Source organism: Heteronotia binoei, chromosome 2 (genome assembly GCF_032191835.1).
Source record: "Heteronotia binoei isolate CCM8104 ecotype False Entrance Well chromosome 2, APGP_CSIRO_Hbin_v1, whole genome shotgun sequence".
Taxonomy (NCBI): Eukaryota; Metazoa; Chordata; class Lepidosauria; order Squamata; family Gekkonidae; genus Heteronotia; species Heteronotia binoei.
The window spans coordinates 122,758,429-122,778,835 of record NC_083224.1 but is presented as its reverse complement, the minus strand read 5'-3'; the positions used below and the strand labels follow the sequence as shown (position 1 = coordinate 122,778,835).

The 20,407-nt window shown below is 39.5% G+C and overlaps 1 protein-coding gene across 2 annotated transcripts in view; it reads left to right on the top strand.

The window, feature by feature from the left end:
- Nucleotides 1-20,407, top strand: part of ITGB3BP (integrin subunit beta 3 binding protein) — a 70,661-nt gene that overhangs the window by 12,580 nt on the left and 37,674 nt on the right. For both annotated transcript variants that reach the window (XM_060231939.1, XM_060231937.1), the window contains exons 3-7: nucleotides 1,059-1,194; nucleotides 7,882-7,957; nucleotides 10,280-10,358; nucleotides 11,961-12,054; nucleotides 13,338-13,397. In XM_060231939.1, coding sequence (XP_060087922.1) covers nucleotides 1,059-1,194; nucleotides 7,882-7,957; nucleotides 10,280-10,358; nucleotides 11,961-12,054; nucleotides 13,338-13,397 — 445 coding nt within the window. The remainder of the gene's footprint in view (nucleotides 1-1,058; nucleotides 1,195-7,881; nucleotides 7,958-10,279; nucleotides 10,359-11,960; nucleotides 12,055-13,337; nucleotides 13,398-20,407) is intronic.

Sequence of the window (20,407 nt, the reverse complement as noted above, 5' to 3'; positions counted from 1 at the left end):
GATCTGCATACCACTTAGACTTGAACCAAATTATACAGCTGAAAAAAAATCTCTTTTTTCTTTCTCAGTGACATTGTCTTAATTGCTTCTTTCATTTTAGTTCCTGTTTGTATTTTTATTTATTATTTTATTATGCCATTAAAGGTCTTGAACTTGATTTGCATACCACTTAGACTTAATCCAAATTATACAGCTGAAAAAAATCTAATTGAGGAACATACATAAATAGTATGTGTCCCAAGGGGGCGTGTGGTGTCAACATGGTTCCTTTGGATGTGATTCCTTAATCCAGTGGAAGCAGTGGAAATGCTCTACTAATAATGTCTATATTAGGCCTTTCTTTGTGGATTGCAGCCCACTTTTGCCACACACTGCTGAAATGAATGAAAATGTATTGTAAACTTGCAAATTGGAGTGACTACAAATGCAGTTTGCAAAATTTATTCCACATAGAAATGTGAAGTATAATTAAGATAGCTGAAAATTTACCCAAACTATACCTCATTAATGTTGGTTTAGAATTTGTTTACGCTTCATTGTTTACCTCACAGGTTATTTTAAAAAGATACTAGAACTAAAGAACTGAAAATAATTCATTTATTTTGATTTTTCCATAATGTTCAATAATGTAATCGACAGCCATAGGTGTTACACCCTTCTGCTTTTTAAAGTCAGGAATTGCTAAATGCCAAATGTTTTATTCAACCCCCCCCCTCCCCCCCAAAAAAATTACAACCATTTAACCACACATCCTTGAAAATCTGCATTTTAAAAAAAAGTTTGGCTACTATGCCTAAGCCTCAGACCCATATTTTTTCCCATGAAGACTGGAAACATAGTTTACTTTGTGAAAACTGGAGTTCTTGGGACTTAATCCAGAGTCTGTGGGTCACCTGAAATGCAGCAAGAGATGCATGATGCCCTCCCTTATTCTAGAGAGAATTATAGCACTTTCCTTCAGATTAACATAGAAAGGCTGCAATGTAGGTGATTAAATCTGAAAGGGAAAATGTGCCTTTCACTGCATTTTCCTCATGCCACTTTTATTGTTGTTTTAGGAACCCACAACTCCACTGCAGAGGAGAAAGAAAAATTGCAAGTCTTATTCACCAACTACAGGAACACGCCTAATCAGTCCATTTTCAACTCCCAGAAGCAATAATGTACAAGAGCACAGACATGGTCTATCAAATGGTTAGTTGAACATTCTTTTCTAGTTACTGCAGAATTTTTCTGGTTGTTGGCCAAGTAAAATTCTTGATTTATTAATTTATGTCTTACATGGTATGGTTTTTTTCTCTCAGTAAATTTGGATCTTCATGGATCCATCTTTTTTACATCTTTCACAAATATATGTAGATGATTTTCCTTTAGCTTATTTTATTTTCTTTTGCTTACTAAAAAGAAGAGAAATGAGTTGTGCTGGAATGTAATCTTGTGATCTAGCACTTGTAATTTATCATATTTAATACCATTTCCAAATATTTGGTATGTTAAAGGAGCTATACTGTCCTGTAATGCTGTAGAATTTTATTTTAATAATTTCAAATACTGTATTATCTGCACCTCTGGTACTGATCTTGTGTAAACCATCTAACTTTTTTACAGACGATCTGGCAGTGTATAGAATTAACAGCGAAAACTTGCAATATACATTTGCGCAGTGTGTCTGGAATACAAGTTGTTTTACTGCTGTCTTTCATTAATTACCTCAGTCTTCAACTTCATAATAATTATATTTTCAATCTCTTATCTCTGTCTCTGAATAATTATCTGACTATTTCATAGAAAACATGTTAAAGGTTTTGATAATGAAGTATTTCCACACAAAAGAAATCATGCATTTTCAGGGGCCTTAGCTGAGTGTTGAATAATATTGGAGTTCTAAAGATTACTCTTTTTTAGAAGTACTGTGGTTTTTGTGGATTCAAAAGTTTATATATTCAGGTTTTGCAACTTAACTTCATTCCACAGCTATGCGGAATTGACTGGAGTATTTTTCATCTAGTCAGAAAGACTTGGATAGCATTCTTCCTTTCAATTAGATTTTCTTAGTTATCCTTGAGCTTTCTAGAGACAGCTATATCCTTGAGCTTTCTAGAGACATCACATGGCATAATATCATACATACGTGCACACATACTCCCAGAGCTTCAGAAATACTCTAGAATGACAAGGAACTATTTCTTCTATCATTGTACTTTACAGCTAAATGTGGGTCATTTATTTAAGACATTTTAGTGTATTTTCAGTGAAGGGCACTGATACTGCCTGTTGGACAGACCCTCATAGGCATGAGAGCTCATAGGAAAGGCTCATTAATCAATCCTACTGCTGCCTTAGGAAAGAACAAGATGTGACAAGGCCATCACTCATATATCTGCCCAAGTCATTTACAAAGCATCTGGGTCAAACTTCTCTCCCTTCCATTCCTTGTCTTCCTGCAGTTGCTTTCTCCATGCACTTCACTCCCTTCCTGGTTCTGAGGGGGAGAGAGAATGTCTGGAGCACTGAACTGAAAGGATGGTATAGTGTTGTGTACCTTTCTTCCATATTAATTTTTGCTAGTCAAGTAAAAGCCTAATCCCTATAGAGCCTGTAACACTTTGTATATAGACAAGACAGATCTGTGGGGGGAAAACATGTCTGTAGTTGAGCCAAAATAAAAATGGCTGTGCACACAAAAAGGAGGATGTTTTTGCCCTTTTCAACTCTGTATTAATGACTGGTAATATCCATGTAAATGGATTTGAACTCTTTTGAAAGTACTTTCTTGTTCCAATGAGGGGTGATGATGGTGGTGGTGGAAAGTTCCATCAAGTCACAGCTGACTTATGGTGGTCCAGTCATGGGGTTTTCAAGGCAGGAGACAACCAGAAGTGGTTTGCCATGGCCTACTTCTGTGTAGCAGCCATGGACTTCTTTGTTGATCTTCCGTCCAAATACTAACCAGGACCAACTGTGCTTAGCTTCCAGTATCCAACAGAATCCAGCTAGTCTGGCCCATCCAGGTTAGGGTCCAGTGAGGGGAGTGGTGATCTTTTCTCTTCAGGCAAAGTGACATTGGATGATAACTAGGTGAAAGACTAAGGTGATCCATGTGATCAGTGTAGTAGAATTTAGATCTCACATTGTCCTATACCTTTGAGTTTCTAGCTCGGGCCCATAGCCAAGATTTGGGAAGTGGGGGGTTGGGGGAGGACTCAAATATTTTCATACTCAGTGGCCTCACTCCCTTCACCTTCCATCCCGCATTCCTTCCTTACCACCCTTCCATTCCTTTCCTGCCCGCTGCCCCCTCCCTCCCTCTCCCCTGACACTGAAATTGTGTGCTGGAAGGGTGGTTGAGGCAGCCTCCGGCGCAATTCCCTTCCCTTCCTAAGTTCCTTCTGAGTCTTGTCACCACTGCCTCCTCCTCCCTCCCTCTCCGCCACTCAAATAGCCCACTGGAGGGGCAGCTGAGGCAGCCTCTGACGCAATTCCCTTCCCTTCCTAAGTTCCTTCTGAGTCTTGTCATCGCTGCGGCTGCTTCTTCCTCCCTCCCTCTGGCACTCAAATTGCACACCAGAGGGGCAGCTGAGACAGCCTCTGGCACGATTTCCTTTCCTTCTCTTTGCTGCCGCTACCTCCTCCACCACTCAAATTGCACACCCGGCATGATTCCCTTCCTTTCCTTTCTCGTTGCCGTCACAGTCTCCTCCTCCTTCCCTCCTCCTCCATCACTCAAATTGCACACCCAACGCAATTCCCTTCCCTTCTTGTTGCCCTCGCTGCCTCCTCCTGCTTTCCCGGCCACTCAAATTGCACACCCAGCATGATTTGCTTCCCTTCCCTTCTTGTTGCTGTTGCCACCTGCCACTGCCTCCATCCCCCACCCCCGGCGCACCATTCATATTGCACACCAGAGGGATGGCTAAGGCAGCCTCCAGCCTCTAGTGCAATTTAAAGGGCCCGCCAATTAGCTGATCGGCGGGGCCTTTAAATGGCAGGGAAGCCACCGACTGCTTCTGCCGGTCTTCCCACGTGTGATTGGAATCGTGGAGAGTCAGGGGGCAAGTCAGGAGACCAGATAGGGCTGGAAAGTTAGGGGGCCTCACAAATAAGTCAGGGGGCTGTGCCCCATGAGGCCCCCTCATAGCTATGAGCCTGTTCTAGCTCATTGTCTGGATCAGTATGAGGCAAAAACTGGCATCTCCTGCCTCATTGTCTACTTGTGCACAATTGATTTTACCTTAAAACAACTAGTGGTGCTGCAAAATTCTTCAGAATGTCTACCTTTCTTGTCCTGTAAATACATATAGACACTGAATGCATCAGGCTGTGAATCCTATTATGTAATTTCAAACTTCCTACACTACTAGTTTCAGCAATGAAGTATGGAAAAGGAATTCTGCTTTTTGGCTTAGCACTCAGGTATTAAGTGAAATGGCTAAACTGAGAATATAGAGGATTGGATCCATTATGCCTATATTCCTGGCTTCCCCATAACCTGCCCCCCCACCTGAGCCATTCCCAGAGTTTTGGACCTGTATGAAGCCAAAGCCACACAGGTCAGGAGCTGCAGTGAGAACGGGGAAGAGAGTGCCTCTTATATAAACAGAGCCCCACTGAAGGAAGATAGATAGATAGATAGATAATTTTATTTGTATCCCGCCCTCCCCGCCGAGGCAGGCTCAGGGCGGCTAACAACATCATACAAATTTCAATTATACAAAAAGCAAAAAACACAAAATTACATTTAAGCATTAAAATTCTGATTAGGTTTAAAATTAGTTAATTAAGTTAATAAAAGTGCTAATACTGTTCTTTAGGATGGCGGTTATCATTAACAATTTCTTCCTTCGTCAGCGAAAGCTAGTCGGAAGAGGAAGGTCTTGCAGGCCCTGCGGAATTGTTCAAGGTCCCGCAGGGCCCGCATTTCCTCTGGAAGTTGATTCCATAGGCTCGGGGCTACAGAGGAGAAGGCCCGGTTACGGGTACATTGCAGCTTCACCTCTCTCGGTCCGGGAGTAGTCAACAAGTTTTTTCCGGCTGACCTCAGTGCTCTCTGGGGTTCATATGGGGAGAGACGGTCCCTAAGGTAGACAGGTCCTCGACCATATAGGGCTTTAAAGGTAATGACCAGCACTTTGTAACGAACCCGGTATGTAACTGGCAGCCAGTGCAGCTCGCGCAGTCCAGGCTGTATGTGCTCCCATTTAGGAAGCCCCAGCAACAGTCTAGCCGCCGCATTCTGCACCAGCTGCAGCTTCCGGGTTCGGTACAGAGGCAGCCCCATGTAGAGGGCATTACAGTAATCCAGTCTCGAGGTGACCGTTGCATGAGGAAGAGGAAGAGGGGACCTGACTTGGCCTTCAGAGGGTAGGAGAAAGCTGTGCTGTTTCTTACATAAGAGTTGATGTGCTCTTGTAGGTCTTTTGTGCATAGAGGGGCTTTGCAGGCCAGTTCAAATGTTACAAGTTAGTATGCACTCTATAACATGTAAGGAAAAGTGTACACACATTTCAACACACATACACTGATAAAATAAATACTTGTATTCAGCCCATATGTTCCAGGGTATGGTGTGAGCAGAATTAGTGTATATACTCAGAGTCAATACAGAGAAAGTTAAATTCATCTAATCCAAGTATAAATCCATAGATTTAAGTCATGACTAATGTGTTCCATTGAAGATCGTTCTAAATCTCATTGTGTAGCTGGGACCTAAACTAAATGCACTTTGTTATCATTCTTGAGCCCAGTTGGACAGTCTCCAAGGAAGACTGAAGACCACCTTCCTTTCTTAGGAAGAGATAGTTTCTATTTCATTTGGCTGAATGGACTCAATGGAGTTTTCAAGAAACTAAACTGGCTTTAAAAGTTATGTATGTGGATCAGGTACTGAAGTGAAAGACAAGAAAAACCTACCTCTTGGCTGCATGTAGATATTTCCGGTCTTTCAGTCATTTACCTGGTCTACCAATCAAATATCTTGCAGGGCAATTGTAAGCAGAATTATACTCTTCTATGTCCACTGAAGTCAACTCTGTGCTGGATGGCACTGACAGTGTCACTTTCACAAGTATTAGCGTCTGTATTCCTATTACAGAATACAGCTAATACTGTGGGGAGATAGACAATATGGCCAGTTGGCAATGTATTTACCTTTGCCAGTTGATCCTGTCCTATTAAATGAAAGCTGATACATGTATATTTGACATCTAAAACAATGCAGTATACAATTTTAAAACCCTGAATGCTGCAGTTAATAAATATGCATCTCTCTTTTTTCACTATTCACAAGCAGTTTTACATTTTTACATATGTAAGTGATCTGTTGGATTTTGCACATGCTTTATTTCTGACAAAAAACCAGAAAAAATGCCTGAAGGAATGAAATGTCTGTGTATTGGGATGTCAAAGGCAAAGGTGAGTGTGTGCTATATTTCCATATTGTAATTAAATATGGGCATAGGGGAACAGTTCTTTTGCACATAAAAAGATGGATCACGTGTTCACTGCTGACATTTAGATGGATAATTATTCAGCAAAGTAGCAATAGCTTCCTCTTTCTAGTTTTTCCAGACTGCAAAATGGTGGCAAGAACACAGATTCTAATCTGTCACTTAAAAACCTTTCCTTTTCTCCTATACATTTTAACATTTTTGTTAATATTTTAACATTTTTGTTAAAATTACTTTGTTGTTGATATACATATTAGCATAATGGCAAGTTTAATTGAGGTAACTGAATGACAGTAAGCTCTAAAATTAATACCTTTTCAATCTTCAATGCTTTTCTATTTAGGTTCTGCTTTTGTCTATGGTTGTAACGTGTTGCTTGGCACTGTGCTTTCATGACTGAATGCAAATTTAAATAAAAATCTATTATGACATATATTAATAGTGATAATGCTTACTCATTCTGTTCTTTCATGTGTTTTCATAGTATATCATGAACACTCATTTCTCTGTGAACAGTTGTAGCCGTGTGAACATCCATTATAACTATTACAGAATGTGAAACATCTGGAAATGCAATCCTTCCTTAACTAAGTGGAGGAATTAGTAATGTGAAAATGCTGTTTTGTGAAGATGTACGGTATACATAGTTACGATGCCATCTCAAAGATACATTAAATGTCCTTGGACTCAACAACAATCTTGTGTCTGTTTTGCAACCATGCCTTCTTTGGGATGATCTTTCCTTCACTTCCAGTTCAGGATTAATAGCTCTGTTTCTTCTCTTTTATATCAGCTCATTTCATGTTTTTGCATTTTGTTATTTTTTCCTCGAAATCTGTTCAAATTTTCAAGTTTAATTTTAAAAACCCTGAATATCTCTCCCCCCCCCCTTTCCATATTGGTCTCTGCCCTGCTCTGTTTTTCTGAATTTGTGATAAATTATTCGTGCATATTTTTGTGCAATTTGGGTGCATTTTGAATTTTCATTATCCTTTTTTCTTCCAGCATTGTCTGTTCTCCAGACTTTCAATTTTTTGCATGTCTATAATGTAGTATCTTATATCTGTACTGCTTGCTCTCTGGTGTTTTTGTTTGTTTGTTTCCTGTTTCCATCACTGTAGACTTCTAAGTGGATCCCTTGCATCACCTTATATCTGCTTTGCATTAGTATTGCATTTTTCTTTTAGCAGTTCTGTTTCTCTTCAACCTTTTAAACTTTTTTTTTAAAAAAATGAGAACTCTAATCAAGTTATGTTAATGGGAAAAGGCACCTGTTAAAATGGCATTTCAGAGAAGGCGGTATATCTGGTTTGTGCAGATTATGGTAAGCATTTTTATAGGACAATCAGTATTTCCCAAGGGGCTTTTCCCTCCTGCAATTAGTGTATAAGGAAAATAACATTTATTCCCACTTCTGTAATATCTTTATTCCTAGGAAGCAGAAATGAAGTCCATGACTTGCCAAAGAGCTCATCCAAACAGGGACAACCTCAAATAGAAAAGAATGACAAGTAAGCTTAGCTAACAGTGGTAATGATAATAAGAATGTACATATCTCTTCTTGTTTATCTCTTCTTGTACATATCTCTTCTTGTTATTTTTGCTTACAGGAAAAATAGATCTACTGAGGATGCTGTTAATACTGTTCTTTATACTGCTTTATCGCATTTGGATAAAAAGGGGACGTATGTTAGAATGTTGTTTGCAGATTTTAGTTCTGCTTTTAATACAATATCACCCCATAGATTGTTGTTTAAGCTTAAAGATTTGAAGCTGTCGGACTCTATATGTGAGTGGATTTTGAATTTTTTGTCAGGTCGTTCACAAAGGGTTAAAATGGATGGATATATTTCCTCCGTGAAGATCTTAAATACTGGCACCCCTCAGGGATGTGTCTTGAGTCCACTTCTTTTCACTATTTACACGTCTGATTGTGTTTCTAGCAGTCTGAGTAACAAAATCATTAAGTATGCAGATGATACAACGTTGGTAGGGCTCATCTCTGAGGATGATGAGTCTGCGTACAGGAGGGAAGTTCAACAGCTGTCCCTTTGGTGTAAAGTAAATAATCTTATTTTAAATATAAATAAGACGAAGGAAATTATAGTGGATTACAGGAAGAGTAGTTTGGACACCCAGCCGTTGTTTATTGATGGTGTTATGGTAGAACAGGTGACAGAATGGAAGTTTCTGGGAATTACCATGAAACAGGATCTAACATGGGGGGCAAATACTTTAGCTCTAGAGAAAAAGGCCCAGCAACTACTATACTACTTAAGACTCTTAAGATCACTACAACTGTCAGGGAGTCTGCTGGTTGCCTTTTATCGTAGTTCCATTGAGAGCATTTTATCTTATTGCCTCTGCGCGTGGTTTGGGAGCTGCACGGAAGCAGAGAGAAGGGTGCTCCAAAGAGTGACGAGAAGAGCACAAAAGATTTGTGGATGTTCTCTCCCCTCATTGGTGGATCTGTATAATATGGCATGTAAAAGGAAGATACAAATGATCCTAAGGGACCATACACATCTGGGCCATTTGCTTTTTGAGATCTTACCGTCAGGTAGACGATATAGAGTGTTGAAGGCTAGGACAAACAGATTTAAGGACAGTTTCTATCCAAGTGCTGTGGTTAGGTTAAATGCAGGGTTATGAAGGATTATCTGTTTTAGATGTATTTAATGGTTTAAATGGTTTTAATGGTTTTATGAATGTTTAATGGTTTTATGAATGTTTATTTAATGGTTTAAATTGTTTTAATGGTTTTATGAATGTTTATCCGTTTTAGATGTATTTAAATGGTTTTAATGGTTTAAATGGTTTAATGGTTTTAGATGTATTTAAATGGTTTATGAATATGTGTGTTTGATGTGTTGGTATGTTTGTGGAAGAGCACCTCATTTCGTTGCTCTCTTTTTGTTGAGAACAATGACAATAAATTCATCTATCTATCTATCTATCTATCTATCTATCTATCTATCTATCTATCTTGTAGTATTTTGCCAATTTGGGCAGAGGCATTTCAACAATCTTGGGGTTTGCTTCTGTTGTTGAAGCAAACCAGGTGCTCAACAGTGGTGGGGCAGATCACCTGCCCCTTCTTAATTTCACCTTCTGAGAAGAAAGCCAATTGCTTTGGTGGGGTGGTACTTTGGACAAACAGCTAACTTTTCAGTAGGATTTAGGCACACCAAACTTTCTCCGGCTTGTATGCTGATGGTGCTTCTGCACAGATAAGGTTTTTTTTTCCTTCAGTGCAATGCTTGGGGTCAGCTGGGAGCTGTCTCAAAGGAGAACAAATACTGCAGTTCCAGTGTTCAGAAAAGCAGCAGATAGTTAGCTGCCAAGAAAATACATATAAACAAACACCTGTATACTAATACTCTGTTTGTATTTCCAGGCTCAGTACATTCTGAAGGCAAAATATGTAGTATACTTGACTGGTATAGGAACTTAGCTTTGCATGTGGCCATATTCTATTATCTTATAGTGGCCTTTTTATCATTATGATTCTACAATGTTTCAGTTGCTGTAAAAAAAACCCACAGAATGATTCCTTGTAGGTTTTAATCCTGTGTGTTTCCTTGGTGGTTAATAAGTACAAGAGAGAAACAAGTTGAGATCCAGAGAGGTTTCCTAGGTTTGTACCACAGCACAAGCAATCGTGGCTGATCAGTTATAGTCTTGTACAAATGTCACATTTAACCCATTTCTGGTGGTGGTGAGGAATTAGGAAGGACTATATTACTTGCAAATCCCTTTCTTTGTGTTATTCCAGTTTCAGAAATTATATTATTGTACTTGGATTAATTTTGTGTGTCTTCTCACTTCTTTAGATTCTTAATGGCACAACCCACAGTTGAGGATTCAGTGGAAAAATTTCTGCAACTGAGGCAGAAATTGATCCATTTACAGGTATGTTGTCCAGCATTTTTTTCCTTTTGGTAAAATGGATTTTTTTCTTTTATTGCATTTTGGTCTTTACCCTTTCATTACTTATCACCAGAAGTAAATTCAGGTGAGTTCACTGTTGTTTTGCTTTGTGCTTAGGACTGCACTTTTCCTGATAGCCAATGCTTCAAGACTGCAACTGTAAATCTTGAGGGAAAGAATGTTGGACTTGGGCTGGGGGCATTTGGATTTCAGTGTCTGCTTTGCCATGGAGTTGGCTGGGTGACCTTGAGCTAGTCATTCTCTTTTAGCCTCACAGAGTTGTTACAGGGATAATACAGGAACACAGGAAAATTCATACTTCTTTGAGTCCTTGGAAGAAGATACACAATGTAATACATAAATAAGCCAAAATTTAGTGTGCTGTGTAGAATATGGTGTGTGCTTTTTTAGAATATGGTGTATGCCACTTAGTGGAATCCTCATAAAATGCTGCTGTATCTTTGTATTTAAAAGAAGACTGAAGTCTAGGTGAAGCTTGTAGGAAGGATCTATGCTTTCTTCCCTTTCTTTCTGCAGCTTCTTGCTCCCTTGAAAAGCTGCTCATGAGAGTCAGTGAACCTCTGAAAAACGGCATTGACTGTGGTGCTGGAACTGCATTTTTGAAGGGGGAATCCCCCCACACACACACACCTCATGGACGAATAGAGCTGGGGCAAGGGCAGAAGGAATTTTCCTTTTCCTGTGTTTGTTTCAAGTCGAGTTCGAGACCTTTAATGGCATAATAAAATAATAAATTAAAAATACAAACAGGATCTAAAATGAAAGAAGCAATTAAGACAATGTCACTGAGGGGGGAAAAATACTAAAATCAGAATTAATCAAATATTCATTACCTTTTCCTAGCTATAGAGTAACCCTTATACAGTACAATAGCCAAATACTCAGCCACTAATGTTTGTTTCTAATTTTTGTAATCCTAATCCTATTTCATTGTTTTTTGGTTGTCTCTTGCTATTTTTAATGTATTGTCTTACACCGTGAAAGACAATTGCACCCCTTGTCTCAGTGTGTCTCAGTATGAGGGGTGGGCTATAAATGAATTAAATTAAAAATAAGTAAATGGGGTTAGGGAAGTGGTTGCTCCTAATGCACTCACAGGCTTGCTTTGTTCACTTCTGCCTTCTGCACATAGCATTTTATAATCCAGGTAGCAAAGGTTTATTAGGCACTCTACTTAACTGTTGGTGTTGGCAGGGTCAGGTTCCAACAGCTAGGCAGACTGCTGGTTGCCATAAGAGGACTGGGAAAGAATTTTGGCCCAGACTGGAAGCTTAAACCAGTAGCACAGTTTATTTGAAGGTTCCAGCGTGATACAGAGGCTTGGGTAAGGACTGGACAGGTCAGGATTGTGAGACGAGAGCAGGTGTGGGAAGCGAAAGGGAACAGGGTGGCAGGTAAAGAAAATGGCAGGGTGGTTTCCCTCAGGCTAGTCTTTCCACAGTAGTTATTGGGTGTTTGGGCATATATAAGCACTTTTTAATTACATTTTTGTCTGTCTAAAACAAAGTGTGGGGTATTTTGGGATTACGTTCTTTCGAATTTAATTTTTAATTCTTCTTTCAGGCTTTAGAGGGCATCAGAGAGCCTGAAAATATTGTAGGTGTTTCAAACAACTCCTGCAACTTAAAAAGTGAAGTGAGAAAAAACAAAAAGCTGAGTAAGAAAGACCTTTTTAAAAAGTAACTCGCATTTTGTTATAGAATTAAAATCTTTTTCATGTATTTAAAGTTAATACAGTGCATAAGCATATTATGGGAAATACTATATATACCAATACAGAAAGCTTTGAAAGCATTGATTCAGCAATACAGAATCACAGATTTTAAGAGTTAAAGGGATGTTGGAGGTCACTGAGTTGGACTCAGTGAACTCCAACATCCTACCCAATGCCGATGTCATCACCCAACCCACAAAATGCTAAGGATACATTAAACAAAATAGTTTAACATGTAATTTGTTTTACTAAAGATTACTTCAGATATAAATCAAGGTGATTTATATTATAACTTTGTGTCCTGAGTGTAATGCATGGACATATTGAATTTAATGTGTTAGTTCTTGTATGAAATGGATAAGAATGATCTTAACTATAATCTATAGTATGTTAAGCCATTCATACACAAATGGAAATTTAAGATTCCAGCAAGCAGCTTCAGGAATGGCATGAATGTTTTCTATTAATTAATGTTGATTTCCTTTATGGCCACCATAAATTGTGTCTGTGCACATGCTAGTTTGCATACACACATGTTTATAATGAACAATTTTAGTATTAGTTTTGCCACCATTCAGCTTTATATAGACTCTTGAATGTATCTGGAGTTAGATAACCATTGTATGAGATCTTATTATGACATTCACAAAAATTCAGGAATGGCTATACCAGCTGGTCACATAAAAATAATGTCCCCTTTATTTGAAAATGAGAAAAAACAATTGCCTGTATTCCCTTTGACCACCAAGCAGTGTCTCACAATTCTAGAAATTACTTGGAATACTTGAAACCGCCTTACACTGAATCAGATCACAAGTCAGTATTATCTGTTCTGACCAGCAGCAGCTCTCTGGGGTCTCAGTCTTTCAAATCTGTTCTTTTTCACTGGAGGTACTAGGAATTGAACAGGGAATCTTCTCCCCCTATACCTTCAGATTCCAATAACATTTGAAATAATTTGGTGAGTGCAGGTGTTTGACAAACCACCAGGAATAACAAGATGGTAATTTAGAGCTTCGAGATCCTGAACATCTGAGTAGGGGTAGTAATATTATCATTTTTGGCCTAGATGCTACAGTGCTGAAGCCTACTTATGCATATAATAGTTTTAAATAGAATCTGTTGTGTTGAGGAGTAAAGGAGAGCTAACATATTTTTATTGTTTTTGCATATTAAAATCATATGAGTAAAGTTTTCATAATCTCTGAATTTATTTTGTTTATTAGTGGAACAAGTAAGAAAACTTAAGTGGTTGAGAAGAAGCCATGGAGGTCTTCCTGCCCAAGGTACTTTTCTTTAAAAAATGATGGGTAGTTATGAAAGGATTCTGTTTATTGAGTTACTTCTGAAACGCCTGAAACACTGTTTTATGAAAGACCACATCAGATTTGCTTTCATTGCAACCAAACTAAATCAACCCTCCCCCCCCCCCCCCTTTTTGATTATATGATACTTGGGCTGTTTGCTTAACATGAAAACCTGGCAAAAGTGTGAATACTGTAGATGTGTATCTGTTTCTGTCAATATAACTTTTTAAAAATCCAACCTATCCTTCAAAGAGCTCAGGGAAGCATACAAGGTTCTCCTTCATCCCCTTTTAGCCTCACAAGAACCTTGTAAGGCTGGTCAGGGTGAAAGACTGGCCCAAGGTTACCTGGTGAGCTTTGTAATAATGTGAGGATTTGAACTGGTGTCTCTCGAGTTTTTAGTGCAGCTCCCTAACCACTACATCAGACTGTCCTCTGGCAGTAGCTCATGTGATATTGGCAGTAACTCTGTGGTTTATTGATGAACATGTATTACATTTTTTAAGCACCAAGGACTAGAGTTAGTCAGGGTTTTTTTACTTGAAGCATGTCCCTAGTCCTTATTACTAGCACTGACTTCCAAAGTGTGATCTGCAGTTTATACAGTGATACGATCCCTTCCTTCATGATCTAGGATTTAACAAACATGACAGACCCAACTCAGAGGCATTCACTCATGAAAACGTGGAAGTTACATCTTTCTAGAGGCAAAACATTTATCCTTCTGGGGATCTGTATTTGTATCCTCACACAGATACCAAACTGCAGAAAGCAGTTACTGGGTGGAGAGGTGGAACATGGATGAGGGCCATGGGGCCAGAAACTATGGAGATTTAATGCTCGACCTCAGTTTGAAATTCCCTTCTCCATTCCCAGACTACTTTAAGCCCCAAGGGGAGGGAGACATACCCATATTTTACCTGTCTTTCCCCCTTTTCAGAGCTTATAGCAACCCAACGGGCCCATTTCTTACCCAGAAAAGACCATGTGACTTTGGGGGTCACTATGCTTTATGCAGCTCAGTTACATATATGGGGATATGAATGTGGTTCCCACCGTCATGTGTAGTTTGGACCTTGCTTCTTTACAATAACCAGTGAAGTCCCTTTTGGTACGCAGTGTCTTCAACTGCTGTGTGGCCTCCTGTTTTACATCCTTAACACTGCTGACTCTTATGTGCATGTAACTAATATTCATTGGGGGCATAGAACTTTGCCAGATTAAGTGCATCAAAGAATTTGCATTCACACTGAGGCTTTCTACTGCACACAGCAGGATGTTTGTTCTTCTTTCATGGAACAAGTTTTTCAGCATTTGTCTTTCAAAAGGTGCCACTCACCTAGTTTCCACAAATAATTTAGCAGTTTTTTAGAACAGAACTGTTTCACTATGTTGTTGTTAACCATTCAGTCATGTTTGAATCTTGGCAATGCTATGAGCCAGCTCTCCACATTTTTCGATCTTGTACTATTTCTTTGAGTTGTTCTTTGTGCAGGCTGGTGTAGAATTTTATGCTGTCTAGCCACTGTATCCTTTGGTGGCCTGGTTTCCTTTTGCCACTAACCAATCCAAGCATAATTGCTTTTTCTAGTGAGTTCTTCCACATGACATGGCCAAAATGTCAGTAATTTTTGTGATTTTTCCTTCCAATGGCATGCCTGGTTTTATGCACTCCAGTACTTGCTGGTTTGACACCTTTGCTATCCAAGGAATGTGCAGAAGCCTGCTCCAGCATCACAGCTCAAATGAGTCAGTTTTCCTCCTGTCCTGTTTTTTCATGGTCCAACTTTTGCAGCCATGTTGCTATGGGAAACACAATAGGACAGAGTAATCTACAGTTCGTTACTAGGCTGATGTTCTTGCTCTTCCATATTCGATTCATGCTCATCATTGCTGTGCAACCCAGCATGCTTCAACATTTTATTTATGGACTGCATTCACTGCTTTGGCTGATCCTAAGAAAGTGAATTTTTCCACATATTCAGTCTCTTCATTGTCAACTGTTATTTTGATGTTTCTATTCTTCTTAGTGAACATGATCTTTGTCTTTTTGATGTTTAGGAAGAGGCCAAACTTCTTACTTTCTTCTTTGATTTCTTGATTAGGTATTCCAGACCTTCTTTAGTTTCTGTGAGGAAGGTTGTGTCATCAGCATATTGAAGATTGTTGATATTCCTTCTTCCAGTCTTTGCTCTGATTTTTTTTACTTTTCCAGCTCTAACTTCCTCACGCTTGTTGCAGCATTTGAAGTAGTTTAATACAAATTATTTGAGGATGACTAAAAAGGGTATGTACTGGTTTTGACTGGCATGTAAGAGAGGCCTTGCTATCCCCACGTTATGTGCATTCTGTTTTCTGCTAACATACATAATCCTGTAAAAAAACCCAACCCTCAATATGGCAGCTATCTTCTGAGGGGGTTAATTTTTTATTATAGCAAGAAGTAGAAATGTCACATGTCTTACTACAGATTAGCCTTGGTGAATTTATTTTCTTTTAAAGATGTGGGAGGAAGCCATGCCCAGTAATCGTAGACATGCATGTTCTGAGTATCTATAATTACAGCTGCTCAGTAAAAGGCTATTTTACTGCACAAATGTCACTTCTGTTTCAGGTGAGCACCATAATATGTGACACATTCATACCTATATTGCTATTGGTACACCTGTCAGGAAGACAAAGTGAGCAAATGTGATTCTGCTGCATATATGTTGTCAGTGATGAAGGGAATGCACTCTACATATACTCTGTTCTCTCCTTTATTATTTGCATGGTCAAGGGCTCAACATTTAATACAGATTTAAGCTTTGATTATTACTCAGATCCCATTTAACAGAATTAAAATTGCAGTTTTGTATTCAGAAATGTATGTATATTTAACTACCTGATCTCAGCATGGACTTAACCATCTGTAACTGGACACAGTGGTAGATGGAGCTGTTCTTGGCATCATCTTGTAAATACCTTATAATGTGGAAAGGAAAATTTAATTCTGTGGTTCTGTGCTGCCTCCTTCTCTATCTTTAACTTTTCCTCCTTACCCATGTCATCTTGTCTTAAGTTCAGGTCTTTGAGTGAACAGTAAAGCCTTGATGCATCTCAAGGCTTTAATAATGATAATAATATTTCTCCAGTGTCTATCACTGGAGGAGCTGAGAGCACTTTACAAACATTTATGAATACAGCCTTGCCACATCCCAAAGACATATGATCTCTACTTTATAAAGTCCCATTTCAGTAAGATACTTAAGAACATGCTTTGCATTAAGAGTGCAAGCTGTGCCATTGAGTTCACCTCTTTTCTAATTTGGGGTCCACGTGAAGAGGTAGACATATATTTGAAAACAGATATATTCATTGTACAAGCTTATGATCAGGTTAAATAAATGAGCTGCTTCATGAAGTTTTGTGGAATGCCCCTTGCTGCCATTCTTCACAGAAATGTTTAAGAAGTCAAATTCAAATCTGAATGTAGTTCAGGAGATTCTGCCCCCCTCCAGTGCATAAATACTACATGTCACACACCATCCTTATATCACACTTCTGTCATGCAGATTTTTTTTTAAAAAAAACTGCTCTAATACTGTCCTGTTTCACCATCCTGCTCATGCCTATGTGTGTGTCCAAGAAGCACTTCAGTGGGTCTGGGAGCCTCCTTACTTGGAAGTTCTTATTTCTTGTCTCCATGAATGTCTACCATAGGTACTTGGGTATGGAAGTGTTTGAGGATGCAGTTTGTTTGTTAAAATGTTTATATACTGTCTTTATTCATAGATACCAAACTCAAGGCAGGTTTCCAAAAATAAATAAAAAGTAAAGGTAGCCCTGTGCAAGCACCAGTCGTTTTCGACTCTGGGGTGACATTGCTTTCTTAACATTTTCACGGCAGACTTTTTTACAGGGTGGTTTGCCATTGCCTTCCCCAACCATCTACACTTTCCCCCCAGCAAGCTGGGTACTCATTTTACTGACCTCAGACGGATGGAAGGCTGAGTCAACTTGGAGCTGGCTACCTGAATAAATACAACTATTTTAAAACCTCAACACCATAAAAACAATCACCCTAAAAAGCTCTTTTAAACAAATCCACGTTACATAGTCTCTCCAAGGCAGAAAAAGATGATGCAGACCAAATCTCCTGTTAGCTAATAAATGACCTCCTAATTCTCCAGGATTAACACTTAAAAGATCCTGGAATGGACCATCATAGTCCTCACCCTCCTAACGGAAGGGACAGAAAGGAGGAGTCAGCATGAAAAGTAGTGCTGATGTACAGGCTCATATAGGAAGAAATGGTCGTCTTCTGTGTGGTTCCAGACCATGTAAGGCTTTAAAACTGAACTTTCAAAAATGTTAGTCTGTTGTAGAAAAGTAAAACAAATTGTGGCATATTTAAGACCAACCTTCCTGGAAGCAATTTCTCTGTAGACTTTTGGTTTATCTAGGGCAACTTCTTCTCTGTCTAGCTCAGTCCCATGAGAGGCTAGCTCACTCTCATTATTAATTAAGCATAACAACCACATCACAGCCCCATCCATTCTAGTCTCTTGCATGTTGAATAATATAGAATGATAAACTACAAAACTTCATGTGCTGCTGCTCCTCCTCTTCTCACCACTCTGCCCCCACCCATGATTGTGGTTGTAAATATTTTTCTGAAATTTTCATTTCATGTTATAGTGGGAGACTTCACAGAATAATCTATGGAATATGCATCTGAACAACGGAGATCTGACTCAAGTTTATTTATTTGATTATTAATTCTCCCTGCATGGAGCCCATACTCTTAGGGAACAGGTTTGTTTCCTTGATGCTAGGATTGCTGACCTGGAGAAGCTTAAGGCAGAGAGTGAGGTTTAGGGAAGAGACCCTCAGAGACTTTCCAGAACAGTCCCACTCCTATGCTGATAGTCCTGCTGTTGTGAAAAGTGAGAGTCCCAAGGTTGGAGGGCATCAGCCTGAGGAGGAGGGATGTGGTCCCTTAGAAGAGATCCCTTCCTTGGGCAACAAACAGATATCCTTTCCTACCAAGGATATCTGTGGGGAGAGGGACTTCTGGTAGTGGATGATTTGATCATGAGGAATGTAGAGAGTGGGGTTTGTGACAGGCATTTTGACTGCATGGTGACATGCCTGCCTGGTGTGAAGATTGCAGACATCACACACATTCTAGATAGATGGTGCTGGGGAGGAGTCAGCAATCATAGTGCACATGACATTGGGAAATGTGGTCATGTGGTCCTGGAGGAAAAAATCAGTTTACCAGGCAGAAAGTTAAATGCCAGGACCTCAAAGATAGCATTCTCAGAAGTGCTTCCAGTTCCATGCACAGGGCCAGCTAGACAGGCACAGATCAGAAGTCTGAATGCTTGGATGAGAAAGTGGTGCCGGGAGGAAGGGTTTAGATTTGTTTAGGAACTTTCTGGGAGAAGCTGAACTTGTACAGAAGAGACTGTGTAGTTTTAGTTATGCGTGTGGTCTTCAGGTCTGGCTAGGTTCCTCTGTGTATCTGCGTGCTTGAGGCTCAGCTGATGGAAGCCTAGCCTGCATCTTCTGTAACTTTGATGCATTATTAAAGACCTTCTTGTAAGTAAATCCAGATCTCTCATACCGTAAGTAAATCCAGATCTCTCTCTTGGAATTTCTGGCCAGGGTCTATAATAGCCCTACTACAGACTTCCTTCCCACTCCTGTAGGTCTCTGTCCATAAGCTGCCCTAATTGCACTTTCAGAACTCAATGCTGTAAACCACCCTGCAAGCAGCTTCACAACAGAGCTAACAATGACCACACCCCCAGCATTTTCTGCTCCTGCCCTGCCCCTTCAAAACCAAGGAACATGCCTTGGAAGGGTTGCTGGAATCAGAAGGAAGTCCAACCTGGTAGCATACAGAGATTCTTTCCCAAACAGAGAGGTTATCTTGTCTCTCATGGCTGCTGTTTTGGGTTGACTGCAGAAAATCACACAGTCGCTGTAAGGAGGTGAAAACTGAATCAAACTGGGACTGTGCAGGTGGAAACAGTGGGCAGTCCTCCAGTAGCTTATACCATCTTTGGGACCTATGAAGCAGGTTTCTTAATGCAGATGGAGGATTATAAAATGGTTGCAATGATAAAAGCTATGAGCATGAGATATTTGGCATGTTAGATAAGTAGGCTTAGAGAATATACTTTAGTGATAGGGTATGAATTTGATCCACACCTACAGTTATTCCAAGCGGTACGAAAAGTGCAAGGTCTTCTATTACAATGTGATGGTCAGAGGCTATGAAGAGGGATGCCTTGTCCAGTATCTCTGGTGAATCCTGAAATGAATAGACAGCTGACTCCTCATCCTGTGTCTTAAACAAAAGGCTTCCTCCCCCCACTCCATGCTTGAAGTCATTTAGCATTGATATCAATATGATCTGAAATCTCTGTAGCTCAGCAGCATGTACTTGGGGACAGACAGGCAACTGCACATCTTGATCAAAGAGATTAATTTTCCCTCGTGGTTATGATTTAGTTTTAAAAAAAACCAGAATGAAGGCCTTTTTTAAAAGATGAAGACTTAGCTTATGAAGTGTCAGATGCATTGAGGGGTGTTTTCACTTTATTTTTTAACATATAGTGAACAAATTACATTCTTTCCTCCCTTCCTTCCCCCCACTTCCTAGTTACATACCTTTTATTGCTTTATATATCTAATGGAATTCTTGTAAAGAAAGCTTTTTCTGTTCATAAGGCAACGTATAGGCTTTTCTTTTGAGTCACTTTTAATTTTTGCTTTGAAGGTAAAAGTGTCACAGCTGTCTTCAGTGCCTCTGTGTGAGAATAGACCTCAGTTCACACAATAGTCCAACTGTACTGAGCTTACATGTGGTAAGGGAGTAGAATTGTGACTGCTGTGTTTGCCAGGCATTAGCATTAGGTCACTGACATCCATACATTGGACAGAATATTGTGGTGAGGGTTGTCCACACAAACCTGAGTCAAATGATATTTGCCCTT